Consider the following 16,316-nt stretch of genomic DNA (forward strand, 5'->3'; position numbering starts at 1 on the left):
CCGACTTCTCACACCTTGCATGGGAGTTTGCTGCGGTGCAGTTGTACTGGTCGCAGGTTTTTTGCTGCACATGGGTATCTAAAATGATAGATACCCATGTAGAGCCATCACCGATACTTGCTCTGCTGGGTTACGTTGAACCAATACCGGCGGTACACCGCAAGTTTGTAGCTCTAGCACTGTTACTGGCTAAGAGGAGAGTGGCGTGTAGGTGGGGCAGAGGACGAGCGCCCAAATTCAAGGTGTGGATTGACTACCTAATTTACTGTCAAGAGCAGCTTGCGACTTATGTGGAGCTGCTCCCTGTGACTTCCAGACCCGGTGATATATGGGCCCCGTTGCATTGCTATTTACTGTCTCACACTCAGACGAGGGATGCTGGATCTGATCCCATTACGTAAAACACTAATCGCTCACTTGCACTGTACATAGGGTTGTATGGAGGAGAGGGGCGCTGGTGTACTGAGTGGATGGAGTGCTACTTGCAGTATTTTGTGGTGTTCCACTCTGCTTGTGTGGACATGGAGCTAGACCCCTAATGCGTGGTGAGGGGCGACTCTGTATGTTTCCTGTTCTTATTTCTGCTTAGGACCCCTCTTGTCAGCCTTGATTCTGTATGTTCCCCCTAGACTTTTTTGCACTTACTGTACCATCTGGTCCCTTAAGTTTATGTTGTACAAAAAGATTTTTGCACAGTGGGGAACGTGATGACCGCTATTTTGCTGAACTGTAACTGTCTGCAACTGCCTAATGACATATACTATATCTGATGTTGACCTGTACGAACTGTGTATGACTACATGTGTACCACGTTGTGTTTAAGAAAATCAATAAAAAGAATTAAATGCATTTGCAATGACCCTGCAAACTTCAGAGGCCACCAACATGCTCTGTACTCGTTCACCACATATGGTGAGGCACAGTTTTTATATGCAAGTTACATTGATAACAGGATTTCTACAGTACTTACTATAATGTGCTATTTGTTCTACTTACCATTATAGTTTGTGTTAGAGGTCACAGCATGAGTAAACTCCTATGGCAGACTCAGTGGAGATGGTGAGGAAAGCACACCAAGGGCATGTGAATAAGATTGGTAGCAGCAGGTTGCTGGAGTTTAGTTGCAGAAAGATTAGCAGATAGTCACCAAAAGGGAACTAAAACCGAACAATAAAACAATAAAGGTGCACACGGAAGGATAGCCGGGTGCAAATGGGTACGATAGTGTAGAAACCCAACAGAATGCACTATTGCCAAGCAAAGTATTATGTATAGCACAGGGTTTTATACTGTCCATCCCCACCTTATCCTGAAAGAACTGCCCACTACCATCCTGGATTGAGAAAGGAAACTACAGGTTGCCCATAGGTACCATGTTGTAATGGGAAGGACACTAACCCTTTGGAACTTTTAAATGTCTTTTGGATGGCTTTATTGATTGCTGTAGTCTCCATGTCCTTTTCATATAACTTCTACATGTGGGTAACATTAGTTTTCTGAAGACTAAGACTGGCACTCCCATATAACCCTCAAAGTAAGTATCTTTGTCTTACCCCTGATCCTTAGCTAAACTTGGATGTATCATTTTTCTATGCAAGTTATCTGATTAGAACTAGCTTAAAAGCATGCATTCAAGCTTCCATGCCATATAATACTATCACTAACTATTTTTATTATTTTTAGGCCATATCCTTTTGTTTTGTTCTATTCTAAATTTCATGGACTGGAAATGTGTGTTGATGCAAGAAGCTTTGGAAATGAAGCCCGATTCATCAGACGCTCCTGCAGCCCTAATTGTGAGGTACGGTTTAAACCCAAGATTATATTAGTTTAAAAGTGTGAATGTATTATATTTCTTTTTGCATTACATAGTGCTCTATTAACTACATTACATTAGTCAAGTACTTTATTTTTTAATCCATAGGCATAAGCAACCAACTGTTGTAGAAGTGTTAATCTAGCACACCCTCATTCTTTCATTTTCCATCTTAATGAAGTATGCGGATGATTTTCGAGCAGTACACCTGCGTGCCAGTATTTGGCTTTGTTCAGCTTCCAGTCATTGGTGTAGTCGGCCTGTAAGTGACATGTGCAGTACCTATAGAGGCGCGCCACCTCAGTACTTTGACATCAGTTACTTTCCTTTCTGCACCAGATGACTATAATCTGGATTTAGCTACCCCTGACTGGCTTTTTTAGGTCTCGCTAGAGCCAGCGCATGCGCTGGTCTGGCAAAACATTTAGTGAATGGGCTTTAGAAATGCCACCACAAGCTCTTGCTTGTGGCCTAAAGCTTGCGGGACTGCAAGCATGCACGCGCGCAGTCACCATCTGCCTTTCCTCGCGGCTTGCTCTCCCAAATGCCTCGCTCCGCCCCTCCCCCACCACAGAGCTCGTCCCCGGGATCAAGATCGCAATCACTTTCACAGCCGCGTTACTTTCACGGCCGCGCGGCCAATGCTTGTTTGTACAGCTGCACACACTATTCAACAGAATGCCCGGTTTACAACACTACTCAACAAAATGCCTCGTTTATACAGCAATCTGTAGGAGAATGTCTGCTTCGAAACAGCAACCAGCGTGCCGCTTCGGGAAAAGGGCAGAAGGGCGATGTGTCCATGTCCACACAAAAGTGCAAACGGACGGCCTATAATTAGCTCATGCACAGCAGACCTCGCGCCACAGAGATCAAAAGAGCCACGGGGCATGGGAAGGCATTCTCCACCTCAGGCTTTCCCTTCTCAGATCTTCTTACAACGGGAGACTCCAGGGGTCTAGGAGCTCAGACTGTGTGGGTCCGAATTCTTCCAGGAGCACCAAAAATAGTTACCTTATGGCGTTTTATCGGCATGTCATGATCCGGTAGGATAAAGTATTCATTCATTTAAATGCTTGGTCGAAATGCAACCTTTTACGTGGTCTGACGTAATGTTTCTGCATCTTCATTAGGTGTCGTCTACAGACAGCTTTTGTCTGCACAACCTATGGTACACAACACCAGTACTTTCGATGAATTTTGGACCAGCTCATTGGCTTGCTTTCTTGGCAATATTATTTACGTGCTTGTTATTTAATGGCTTCCCTTTCTCTTCTGGGGTTGGTCTCTACGCAGGAGATTTGCATCTTTATCCAGTATTAGGGGTGTCTTTCATAGATTCACATGCCTGAATCATTCCCCGTCGTCGGAATGGAGTTCCCGGTACATAAATAAAGTAATGTCCCATAGACATATAGATAAATAGGCCTAAAGGCCTCACATTAGTAACCTATCTCTGTCCTTTTGTAGAAAGGAGCAAACTGTAGAAAAGGGCCAATTAGCTGTCACCTCCCTCTAGAACCCTCCTGGAAGGAGCCTCAGTCCCTCAGATTTTCTACTGCACGTTGTGCTAAGGGAGTCTGCTCTGCTCAGATTTTTTCTTCACAACTGGTTTCCAGTGTTCTTGGATATCTTATCCTGTTTCTTCTGTGACTGCTAATACTATCATGGCTGACACACCAAAAAAGGGTCTTTTTAGATCCTGGGGTTCATGTGGAAAGAAAAGGCTACATGTTGTTGACTAGCATAAAGACCGCCTATATTGCCTGTATCTGGACCATTCTTCTAAAGACTGCAAGGTATGTCGTACCTTTTCCACTAAAACCCTCAAAGACCGTGAAGGACGCCTTTTAATCTGGCTCCAGAGGCTGAAAGACTGGGACCACCTTGAATCTTCTGAGGAAAGTGAAGGTTCTTCAGTCTCTTCAAGCTCTTCTCTAGAGAGACCAAGGGTGGCTTCTCCTAGTCCTGCGGCTCCTCCTCAAAAGAAGACTTTAAAAAAGTCTTCAGAGGTTCTCTCTAAGGCAACGTCTGTGAAGGTTTTCTCTCAGGAAGTTCACACCTTCAAAAAGCCTGCTTTGTCACCGTCGACGACGGCATCGTGGACGACATCTTCATCGTCGAACAAATCTGTGTTTACAGCTTCACATGTATCTACGTCAACGACGACTGTATCTACGTCGACAGCATTGTCAACATTATCCTCGTCGACAACTACGACCCCAGCGTCGACGGCAGGTAAGACTTTGTCATCGACGATAGCCATCAACAAAACTCTGTCGAAGTCGAAGACACCGTCGACGCTGGCCTCGCCGATGACGGGGTCGGCGACGACCTCGACGACGAAGCAAATACCGTCAACGTCGTCACCATCCACAAAAACCTCGTCGACGAAGGGCTCGTCAACGAAGGCACCGTCGACGAAGATACCGTCGACGAAGACTTCGTCGACGAAGACATCGTTGACGACAGGGATGTCTCCACCGTCAACGGCGGCCCCGTCGAGGATGACTTCACCATCTAAGGCACCCGTCGACGCTCCACCGTCGACGACTGTGCCGTCGACGGAATCGTCGACGATGTTGGATTCTGGCCTTCAAACCACGTGTGTACGCCTAAGAATCACAAAAAATGCGCTCACGCTGGCTTTAACATCGTCAAGCAGGGTTCAACCACTGCCTCCAGCATGTCTTCTTCAAGAGGAGGATTCAGATGAAGGGGACATGTTTCAGACGGCAACAAGCCCTTCGGAACTTAATGTAAAATGCCAAAGTTCAGATGAAGAAGAGGATCAGGAGTAGAAATATCATCAGACACCTCAACCTATGGTTTGCCTTCCAGCCTCTTCAGTTACTAACTTAAGGTACCTCATTCAAGACTACAAACAGATGTTTCCAGAGTCTCCTGCTCCACCACCTACCACAGTATCTCCTTCACCAAGACCACGGCCTCCACCTTTAAATATTCAGCCTGAGCGGTTTGATCTGCCACATCCTCCGACTTCTGATGAGGAAGAACAGCAGGAAGAGCGAGAGCTGCAAGATACCCAAACTATGCATGATGACTGGGAAGACTATGTTATTCCCTCTCCCGCGTCTCCAGTGCCTGCGCCCGCAGATTCTCCACCAGGCGACATTGGAGGGTTCCATAACGTAGTTGAGAGGGCCGCTCAACGTTTTAAAATAGCAATGGTCTCTCAAGAACAATACTGTTTCTTGTATGATTTTAAAGAACCTCTCAAAAAGCAGTTAGATCAATACCCATTATTGATTATTTATGGACACAGGGTGTTAAACTCATGCAGAACCCTTCCTCCGTACCTCCGGTGGTGCCTTGATTGGATAAAAAGTATAGAGCACCTGATACTGCACCGGCTTGTTTGATAGGACACCCCAAACCGGACTCAGGCGGCACAGAAGAATTCCAGAAATCCTTCTGCCCCATTATCGGCACCTCCGGATAAGGAAGGCAGGAGGTTAGACAACATTGGGAAGCGGTTCTCCTCAATGTCTGCAATGACGGTGAAGGCAGCCAACGCTTTAGCGCTCTTGGGACGCTACAATAGACAGTTATGGGTGGAAATAGCCCCATATCTATCGGAATTACCAGATACATCCAAAGAGGAGGTAAAAAATGTTTAACTAGAGGGTGAAACTCAGCGTCAGAAAGAATAGACTGTGCGATGGTTATCGCTACAACTGGTTTCCGTCAGCTGGCTGAAGCAGCAGTCTTGCGACAGCAAGGGTGGCTAAGGGCAACTTCCTTTCGTCCTGAGGTGCAAACGAAAATATTGGATATGCCCTATGATGGCCAGTTACATTTCGGCTCCAAAATTGATGAAGCGCTGCAAAATATCAAAAAGGACACGGACACCAGTAGGGCTCTGGGCACTCTCCAGTACAAGAACCAGTCCTTTCATGGGTCTAGAGGAAGAGGACAGTCCTCTTATAGAGGAAACTATCAATACAGGTCTTCATACTCTTCAGGCTAGAGTCGACCCCAATATCAGCAACGCCAGCAACATGGACAACAATCTTCTTATGGCAAGTCGTCCTTTCGTGGTAAAGGACAGCGGAAAAACAATGGGCGTAGACAATGACATGTCCCTTCAGCCAGTCCCAGATTCATTTCCCTCATCAAAAATTGGAGGAAGGATTTTCCATTTCTTAACAAATTGGAGAAAAATTACCACGGACCGTTGGGTCCTTCAATTGATTCAATTCGGCCATTCTCTGGAATTCACACATATTCCACCCCAAGCTCCTCCCCGCCCTATGAGTCACAAAAATCTACTGCTGCTTCTCCGAGAAGATCTTATGCTCCAGAATGGGGCAATAGAAAAGGTACCTCCGTCTCAACGAGGAAGGGGATTTTACTCTCGCTTCTTCCTAATTCGAAAAAAAGAGAAGACTTGGAGACCAATTTTGGACCTCAGGGACCTCAACAAATTCCTGAAGAAGCAGTCGTTTCGCATGGTGACGATCCAGGAGGTCTTACAACTACTGGAAGAGGAAGATTTCATGTCGTCCCTGGAATTCAGGACGCTTACTTGCATATCCCGATTCACAGAAATCACAAAAAATATTTAAGGTTTGCAGTGGCGGGCAGACATTTTCAATTTTGCGTCCAGCCCTTCGGGCTCAAGTCTGCACCTCACATCTTCACAAAATGTCTTTCCCCAGTTGCTGCATATCTCAGCCAGCGCCATCATCAAGTCTTTCCGTATCTGGACGACTGGCTGATCAAGGCTCCATCCTTGGAAGACGCCTCCAGGTCTTCCAACGCTTGTCTGCAACTTTTCAATCATTTAGGACTCACATTCAATCGGGAGAAATTGGTCCTTCTGCCTTCTCAGCCCATCAATTTCCTAGGTGCAACTCTGGACACACGACTAAAGAAAGCCTTTCCATCTCAAGAGAGAAAGAACAGGCTTCTGACACTGGCTATGCCTGTTATTTTAAAGAGGACCTTAAAGTCAGACTTTTCAAATCCCTACTGGGAATGTCATCATGTATCCTCTTGATACCTCACTGCAGGCTACACATGCACTCCCTCCAGGAGGCACTCGCAAAACAACGGGTCCAATGCGCAGGGTCTTTCGACGATCGCATAAAGGTCACTCCTCAAATGGCCAAGGCCCTTCAATGGTGGATATCGGTTCAAAACCTTTCTCAAGGCTTACCATTCCTGGTTCCGGCTACACCACATGTCATCACGACAGACACCTCCTTGGAAGGTTGGGGAGCTTTCCTCCAAGAGCTACAGATAAGCGTTACGTGGTCCCCCTTAGAAAAGGGGCTCCATATCAATCTCCTGGAACTACGGGCAGTCTTCCTCGCCCTGCAAACTTTCCTTCTGAGAATCAAAAATTCCCTAGTGCTCGTCCGTACAGACAACACTACGACAATGCACTACCTCAACAAACAAGGAGGGACTCGATCAATGACACTCTCTCACGAGTCGCAGAAAATTTGGAACTGGGTAATCGGACACAATATATCTCTTCCGGCGGAATATGTTCCAGGCATGGACAATGTGCTCGCCGATTCACTTAGCAGACAGAGAACGACGTCTCACGAGTGGGAAATGGATCAAGGAATCCTCAACCAAATTTTCTCGAGATGGGGCACTCCTCAGATCGACCTGTTCACCACAAGGTCCAACACCAAATGCCCACACTTCGCAAGTTAGCATCCCCAGAAAGTGTCCCTAGGGAATGCATTTTCTATCGAATGGTGCAACGTCTTTGCGTACGCCTTTCCACCGTTTCCAATGATTCCCAGGGTCCTCATAAAGCTGAAGGCGGAGCCTTGTACTCTCATTCTGGTTGCCCCAACTTGGCCAAGCCAACATTGGTTCACAGAACTCCACCGTCTATCTCTGGAACTGCCAATGCGTCTGTAGAAGTTCCCATCTCTCCTCACAATGTGCAACCAGTAAGACCGAAGAAGTTTATGGAAGGTTCCCCTGGTTACTTAAACACAGGTAGGGGGCGAGTGTTTTAACAAAAGGAGAGACCTGTGGTTTTTGTGGTAGACTCTATAAAGTCAGGAATACTGACTAGAACAGACCAGTATAGGGCAAAGCTTCTAGCTAGAGGGTCCTTGAATGGTTACAACAAAAAAAACAGTGGTAATCTAAATATCAAGCCCAACCCAAGCTAAACAATATTTGTTAATTAATTTTTTTTTTATATAAACAGGTAGACACACCAGTGGAATGAAAAGTGTAAACACAATGTATTAAAATACCTCCCTATAAGGGTTACAATCTAAATAGAAATCTTTAAAATAAAACAATGTTAAAAACAGGGGTCAAAGTGCACAACATTGGTTCACGGAACTCCACCGTCTATCTCTGGAACTGCCGATGCGTCTGTAGAAGTTCCCATCTCTCCTCACAATGTGCAACCAGTAAGTCCAACATCCGAATCTGGCCTCACTCAAATTAGCCGCTTGGCTCCTGAATTCAGAGAATTTCAAAGCTTGACTATCCCGCCAGAATGTAGAGCAATCTTGGCTCTGGCTCGGGCTGATAGCACCAACAAAACATACTCTTTGAAATGGAATAGATTCTGCGTCTGGTGTAGAGGTAAAGGTATACATCCTTTCTCTTCTTCTCCAGAACAAATATTGCCTTATCTTCTCCATCTTGCAATCTCAGGCCTGGCTCATGCGTCCATCAGGGTCCATTTTACGGCGATATCCTGTTACAGAAGATCTCCTACTGGCCCTTCTCTTTGGTCTACAAGATTGGTCAAACAGTTTTTAAAAGGACTCTACAGGACCGTTCTCCCTGTGAGAATTTTGCCTCCTACCTGGCACCTGAACACAGTCCTTAACCAGCTTATGAAGCACCCCTTTGAACCGGTACACAGGGCTGACCTGAAATACCTCTCTTGGAAGACAGCCCTCCTACTTGCTCTCACCTCCGCAAGACGGGTGAGTGAGCTTCAAGCTTTATCAATACAAGAGCCTTTTTTCTGCAATTCAAGCAGAATAGAGTAATCTTGCGGACAAACCCAAAGTTTATTCCAAAAGTCCCGTCGGACTTCCATCTCAACGAGCCGGTGGTCTTACGCTCTTTCTTCCCGAATCCCACGACGGTAGCGGAAAGGTCGTTGCACTCTCTAGATCTTAAGCGTGCCTTAAATTCTATATAAAAAAAGACAAAAACCTTCAGGAAGTCTCATCAGCTATTTGTGGCTTACAGTAGACCCAGAAGAGGTCTTGCACTCACCAAGCAAAGTATATCCAGCTGGATTTCTGCAGCTATTTCGTTTTGTCATGAGCAGGCACGGCAGCCCCTGCATCTAAGGTGGGAGCCCACTCTACTAGGGCAATATCTACATCCATGGCGCTGTGTGCAGGAGTGCCGGCCATAGACATTTGTAGAGCGGCAACATGGAAGTCGCCACATACCTTCACTAGGCATTTCCTGCCTGGACACAGAACTCATCAAGGATACTGCGGTGGGACAAGCAGTACTTCGTCATCTGTTTCAGTAGAGGTGAGCCTTCTCTTCATCCCTCCATCCTTCTCATGTATGCACATTTCTCTATTGTATAATGTGGTGGTATCTCTTGCTTGCAAATGCATGTTTCTATCACTTGTTTGATATGTTGTTATCTAATGACTTGCATATCCTATACCATCCGAAATGTGCTTTGTTCATTGCTTGCTAATCTGATTTTGGCATGTGAATCTATGAAAGACCCCCTTCGAATACTGGATAAGAAATGTGTTACTTACCTGTAACTGCAGTTATCCAGTATTGGTGTCTTTCATATATTCACATGCAACCCTCCCGCCTCCCCTGGAAGAGCTCACCTACTTCTCTCAGTAATACGCCTACTTAGCTTTGTGCGTACGAAAATCTGAGGGACTGAGGCTCCTTCCAGGAGGGTTCTAGAGGGAGGTGACAGCTGATTGGCTTTTTTCTAGAGTTTGGTCCTTTCTACAAAAGGAAAGAGATAGGTTACTAATGTGAGGCTTTTAGGCCTATTTATCTATATGTCAATGGGACATTACTTTTATTTATGTACTGGGGACTCCCATTTCGACGACGGGGAATGATTCAGGCATGTGAATCTATGAAAGACACCAATACTGGATAACTGCAGTTACAGGTAAGTTAACACATTTCTTACCACTACTCTTAAGGATCATATCAACTATTCAGCCAAAGGAGCACTTTTCACTCTTAAACACCTCAAAAAAATCAAACCCTTCAACCCACAAGATGACTTTAAATGGGTCTTTCAATCACTTGTCCAATCTAAACTTGATTACGGCAATGCTATTCTCACTGGAGCCCCATAAATCTCAACTGGCCCACCTCAGAGCAGTGCTCAACATGACTGCCAGGCTGATTACCAACTGCAGATGCTTTGACCACATCACACCTTCCCTCACATCCCTTAAATGGCTCCCCATCGAAGGAAGATGCATCTACAAGACTGCCTGAATCACCCACAAAGCTCTTCATTCGCATTCTCCGGTTTACTTTGCCAATAAATTCAAAAGAGCTGGAACCACCAGAATGATGAGAAGCTCGAATGCCCTTCTCCTCGTTCCCCCACTACTAAAAAAAAGAATGCCACCCAGTCTCTCTCCATCTCAGGAAATGCGCCTAGCATCTGGAATGCCCTTCCGATTGACCTTTGATGCAACCCCTCCTACCTCGGCTTCAAAAGAGATCTTAAACGACTTATCAACAAATTCTTAAGTCAATAATCCTTTCTGTTCCTGATATCCTTTTGCTCACCTGAACAGGCTATCTGCTAACCTGTTAACGTTTCGTTTTTCCCTTTATGCTACTTATTGTTTACAGCTGCCATTGCTCCCCCTGGTATCATCTATTTTTACCGACTCTTACTTCTGGTCTGTTAGCTCTGGTTTTGTATTCTCCCTGGACTTTGCGTAGTTGTCTTGTCCTCTCTTATGTTACCCCCTCCCCTCTTACCCTACATTTGGTTCTTTGTTATATTTTATTGTGTGCTCCTATGTTCAAACTCACCTATTTTATTTAACTGTATTTAATCCTGGAATCCTAAGTACTTGTGCCTCCCTCCTTTTCTTTGATGATTATTTTCCCATGTACGTGATTGTATTTGCATGGAACTACTGTACCACCGTTATTGCCTTTTCCTTGCATATGTAAAGCGCTCTGATACCTCCGGGTCTAGCCAGCGCTATACAAAACCTTTTAAATTCTTTTTTTTTAAGTGCATTTGTTTTCTTTCTCTCTCCCACATGTGCTTCTTCTCCGCCAAATAGCAGCTCCCCTCCCTGCACCCCATGTTTACTTACCCCTCTTCATCACCTCGTCGGCTGGTTTCCATGTGGCTTTGTAAACCTTTTTTTTTTCCTCCATCACCTCATGCTCCTCTATTGCTCACCCACCTCCACTCGCCTTTGTCTACACCGCAATACCCCTCCAGCCCGTGGAGCTGCCATGCCCCTTTGTCATAAAACAAAATATGCCTTTAACCTTTTCTGGGGAGGGCCCAGTAGCTGCAGTTTACACCTTTTAAATACGAGCTTTGATATACTTTTACTGCTCTAATATTTGTATGTGCCAAGTTCAAGTAAAAAAATACAAAAAACAAATGGTAGTTGAATCATCCCGTTAGCATGAGCATGCCTGTTGTGTGTATACGTCATGACGTTGGGCCAACTTGGCATCCTGAAACATATGTACGTTTGAGTGATGTGCCTTTAAATTTTTATTTTCCGGTGCTGCACATTTTTGCATCAGCAATAAAGAATTTTGCCCTCATTTTGCAGATGCTGAACACTATCGGCACAAATCATTAGCAAGCCAAATGTCTGCTTGAAGAAGAGAACTATTGGTTTTGCATACCAGCCCCATTTTTCTCCTTGTAACTGCTTCCCCTTCATTTTTTCATGGATTTTAACTTCAGACTTTTCCATGCCAATTTTAATTCGAAGCTACACATCTTTCGCTGTCTTTTGGCCAGACCTAATATTTCCAATATACATAGAGTGACCTTTGTGTCAGCCCTTATCTAATGACTAGAAGGCTTTGTTGTCTGTCACAATTACCTCTTCTAAGTTCAATGGCTTTCCTCCTTATTCAGGTGTTTGCCATGCCCAGGAGCATTTCCGTTTCAGTATTATAGATGGCTGACTTGTTTGCTCCTTGGCTGACGATGCTTGAAATCAGGGACTACTTTTTGTTCTTTTCTTTTAAGCACTCCATGGGAGGGCATGTGTTTTCTTGCTCTCTTCCCTGTGAGATGCTTTTTTGTTCACTTTGCTCTGCCCCTCGCTCTCTGTGCTGCTTCGTCTCCTTGCCGCAGCTTATTGTTTGCTTCTCATGTCCAACTCATATTGCTCGTTTTTTTTTTAAATTCGCGCCCTTTTCCCATCCCAGCTCCCATTTGTCCCCCACCCTGCCTTGCTTCTTGCCCAAGCCCACTTAGTTTTTCATTTTTTCTTTAAAACGATTTTGTGTGCACCATTCTACCAGCGGGTGTCCACCTTAAAATGGACTTTTACCTGTTTCAAGATGTCCGCTTGCCTATGCAGATGCATGCACAGTAGGTATGAAGAAATGGGTTTGTGTTATTCGAGCAAACCCATTCCAAGATGGGCCTGGGGGATGCATGTGCATTCTTTGTGATCAACCTTATATAGGTTTATTGAACTAATACAAATACATTCACGGATAGTCGCCATGGATGCATAAACATCTACTGCAGGAGTATTTGAATATGTTTGTTAAAACATTACACTTGCATTCAAAGATGGCTGTCGTGGATGCACGGTCATCTTTGTATGCATTTGTAATGTTTTGGCACATCCTGGCAGTTTTCTAAAGCAAAATAAAATGGTTAAGTCGATAGGTTTCAGTTGCAAGCTCGAATGGCTTTGCTAATGTTTGCTTTTCTTGTTTTAATGCGTGCAAGGCTTTTGCACTTGCCCGGCTTGCTAGCTAGCTGTCTTATATCTAAAAAAAGGTTGCCATAAAGTAATGTAAAGGGCATTATGAAGTGCTCTCTTACTCCGGGGAATGTCCTGGAGCTATGCATTCGAGGTGTGAAGCTAACTGACGGACCTCACTATTAGTTTTGATTAGTTTTTTCTTACGAAAATGGGAAGTGGCTCATACAATCGTTGAAAAAATACTAAACTTACTTATGTAAGTTATTGTTAGAAATGGGGTCTCTAGTTAGCAGAGGTATGCACCCTGTCCACGCTGGGACCACCACTCTAGTCAGGGTAAGTCAGATACACACTAAAAGATAACCTGTGCTCACCCTCTTGCACAGAGCAGTCCGGCTGATCTAAAGAGGCAATGTGTAAAGTGTCTGTGCAATATACACATCCACAATAACACAATGAAAACACCACAGAAAGATTCCACACAGGATTAGACACTAATTTATTAAATAATTCAAGACCAAAATGATAAAAATAAGCTGATTTATGAATTTTTAAAGCACATAAAGAATTCTAGCATTTAGAAGCAATAAGCTCCAGTCGGGGTAATCTGGTCATGCTGGACCAGGACAAAGTCCACAGTTTGTTCCGACTTCGATGGAGTGCAGGCCGGCTACAGGACCCACTCAGGGCCTGGTGAACAAAGTATCTTATCTTGGACGCAATAGAGAGATGTGGAGTGCCGTCAAACAATGTGTTGATCCCACAGTAGATGATACATCGATTTTCTCCACACAGTGATGGCAATGCATTGGGTCCGTTGCGGTCATTCTCTCTGTAATGGAGGAACTCCGTAGAGGCTTCGATTCTAACACCCATCAAGCCTTGATTCTCTTGGATCTATCGGCGGCCTTTGACACGGTCGACCACACCATCTTGGTCGACCGTGTCAAAGAGGCTGGTATCGGAGGGACAGCCCTTGATTGGGTCCGTTCATTCCTGACGAACCGCCACCAATCTGTCCGACTTTCCCACTTTTCGGCTGACAGGATGAAACTCACCTGCGGTGGGCCACAGGGTTCGTCTCTGTCCCCACTTCTTTTTAATTTGTACCTCACCCCCCTGATCCGCTCCCTCCGAGAAGGAATGTCACTGCATTTAACTATGCAGATGACATTCAGCTCATTTTCAATCTTGACTCCTCGCAGGATGCGGCTCAGGATTTCCAGTCTACCCTCTGTCATATCAGCAATTGGATGGGCACTCACCATCTCAAACTCAACCCCGACAAGACAGAGCTTGTTCTTGTCGAAGGCCCATCCAACCCCTGGAACTCCACCTTCTGGCCCCCTGCCCTTGGCCCCTCCCCTTGCCCTGCCTTGGGGGTCTATATTTCACATGATCTTTCCATGCAACACCAGGTCAGTGCTACAGTGTCTTCCTGCTTCCACCAGCTCAGAAAAATTCGTTAAATAGCTCATTTTCTGACCACCGAAGCTCTCACCCTGACGTTGCTGGCATTAGTCATCTCTCGGATTGACTATGCCAACGCCTTGTACGCAGGTATCCCACAATACCAAATTAAAAGATTACAGCTGATACAGAATCAGGCAGCCCGCCTGATTTACCATCAACCAAAACACCATCACGTCCGTCCTCTACTCAAAGCCCTCCACTGGCTTCCTGTATCAGAGCGCTGTAAATTCAAACTAGGCTGTTTGACCCATAAATCCCTGGCCGGCATCGGCCACTCCTTCATCTCGTCCCTTCTGCACCCGTACGTCCCCTCTAGACCCCTCCGTTCTTCCCACCATGCTCTCCTTCAGACGCCCAGGTTTAGGCGCAAAAAGCATGGAGGCCTCAGATTCTCTTTTTTGGCCCCCTCACTCTGGAATTCTCTCCCACTGGAACTTAGACTTTCCTCCTCTTACCCTCACTTCAGGTCGCTCCTAAAAACTGACCTTTTCCGCTGTGCTTACACATAAGTTCCCTCTCCCTCCCTCCTCTGTCTCTTTATGATTTAGTGAACAGCGCCAAGAAACCGTCCGGTGTATGTTGCGCTTTATAAATCTTTTTTACATTACATTACATTACATTACAATGCACTGAGAGACGTAGGTTCTGAAGAGATTTGCCGGGTTTCTCCATGCAGTCGAGGTTGCCTGTATTTATCAACCTGGGCATCATTCCTTGTCCTGCCAATTATCCTGAAGCTTGGATGCTTTGGATACATTTGGACCTACAGTGAGAGAGTGAAATATGATAGGAAATGGCCCAGCCAAACCGTACCTTGTATTGCTCCTTGGAGAATTCAGAGCCACCTTGAAATAAGTTCCGCAGAAAGTTCCAGACGTGTCTGTCTGATGGAGTGCGTGTTGCTCTGAGGACGCTCGTGGCCTCTGCTAGTCAAGATACAGTGGTGGTTGAAGGCACAAAATATATCTTTTTGGTCCTTTCTTGCTGCTTTCTGTTTTCGAGGATGAGCACCTCGCGAAAAAATTGTTTCTACTTTTCCATGTACACCTATTTTTACAACCGCGTATTTGCCTGGTCTCGCTCAGCGTAGATCTATCGGGGCAGAAATTTCTCTACAAGTCACTGACTCTGTCAGACATGGATGAAAGTTTAACAAGCTTTGGCATAGCCAAAAGGTCTAGCCTTTGGGGCCTTATAAGTGTTTAGTTATCCAGCACAATATCCTTGGTGCAACAACATCAAGGGTTGCATGGCACTTATAAGGTCCCAAACGTGAGATCTATTGGCTATGTCAATGCTTGTTTGTCTTTTTGTTGACCTTTTTTCTGAGATTTCATCTCCTGCTGTAGGGATGTCACGCAAGAAACAGTCTGGTTTCCAGCCATGTGGGGCCGGTCACAGGAAAATGTCGGTCACAGACCACCACTTTGTGTGTTTGGGGTGCATGGAGCAGTACCGTGACTCCAGGGTGTGTGAGGACTACCGCGCCATGCACCCAAAGGCACTGAGGAAGCGATCCCTCAAGCTCCTCAATGCAAAACGTTGGTTGACTCTGTGACGCTCCAGGTCCTGTTCCTGTGGAAGGTCCGGGCACCGAGCCTCTCCCGACCTTCCTAATCACAGTCATCAGGGAAGTCTGGTAAGGCCCACAAAAACATCGTCGAAAAAGTCGAAACATTGTTTGACTTCCCCACATCCAACAAAGTCCTCCAACAAGACAAGGGAGTGTCACCACTCCAGGCTCCGCGAGTCAGGGAGGGGGGGGGGTGTGATTCTGTGCTGCCCTGATTTTCCCTTTGCTGGAGTAAACTCTGTCCAGCTAAAGAAGTTTTTGAAGTCAAGTGCCTTATTTTTAGGTGTCCTGGCCAGTCTGGAGTGCCTTCGGGCCCTATGGCGTGGGAGGGGCCCCCTACTGGAACCATGCTGGTGGGATCACCCTCTGTACCAGTCAGACCTCAAGGATTCCTCACTGGATCCAAATTCGGAGCCACCGACAAGACAGATCTTTCTCAGCACTTGCTCTAGGTCCGCCGGCGCCATTCCTATTGTCATACCCTGCTCTGACACAGAGCCAGATGGGTGTCATCCGACACTTCGTCCAATGTCGACCGAGAAAT

General features: G+C 45.7%; 1 protein-coding gene across 7 annotated transcripts in view; it reads left to right on the forward strand.

Moving 5' to 3' along the window:
• Positions 1-16,316, forward strand: part of KMT2E (lysine methyltransferase 2E (inactive)) — a 1,891,352-nt gene that overhangs the window by 1,001,156 nt on the left and 873,880 nt on the right. For all 7 annotated transcript variants that reach the window (XM_086966923.1, XM_086966942.1, XM_086966930.1 and 4 more), the window contains one exon: positions 1,684-1,801. In XM_086966923.1, the coding sequence (XP_086823049.1) occupies positions 1,684-1,801 (118 nt within the window). The remainder of the gene's footprint in view (positions 1-1,683; positions 1,802-16,316) is intronic.

This window comes from Lissotriton vulgaris, chromosome 1_1 (assembly GCF_964263255.1).
Source record: "Lissotriton vulgaris chromosome 1_1, aLisVul1.2, whole genome shotgun sequence".
NCBI classification, from domain to species: domain Eukaryota; kingdom Metazoa; phylum Chordata; class Amphibia; order Caudata; family Salamandridae; genus Lissotriton; species Lissotriton vulgaris.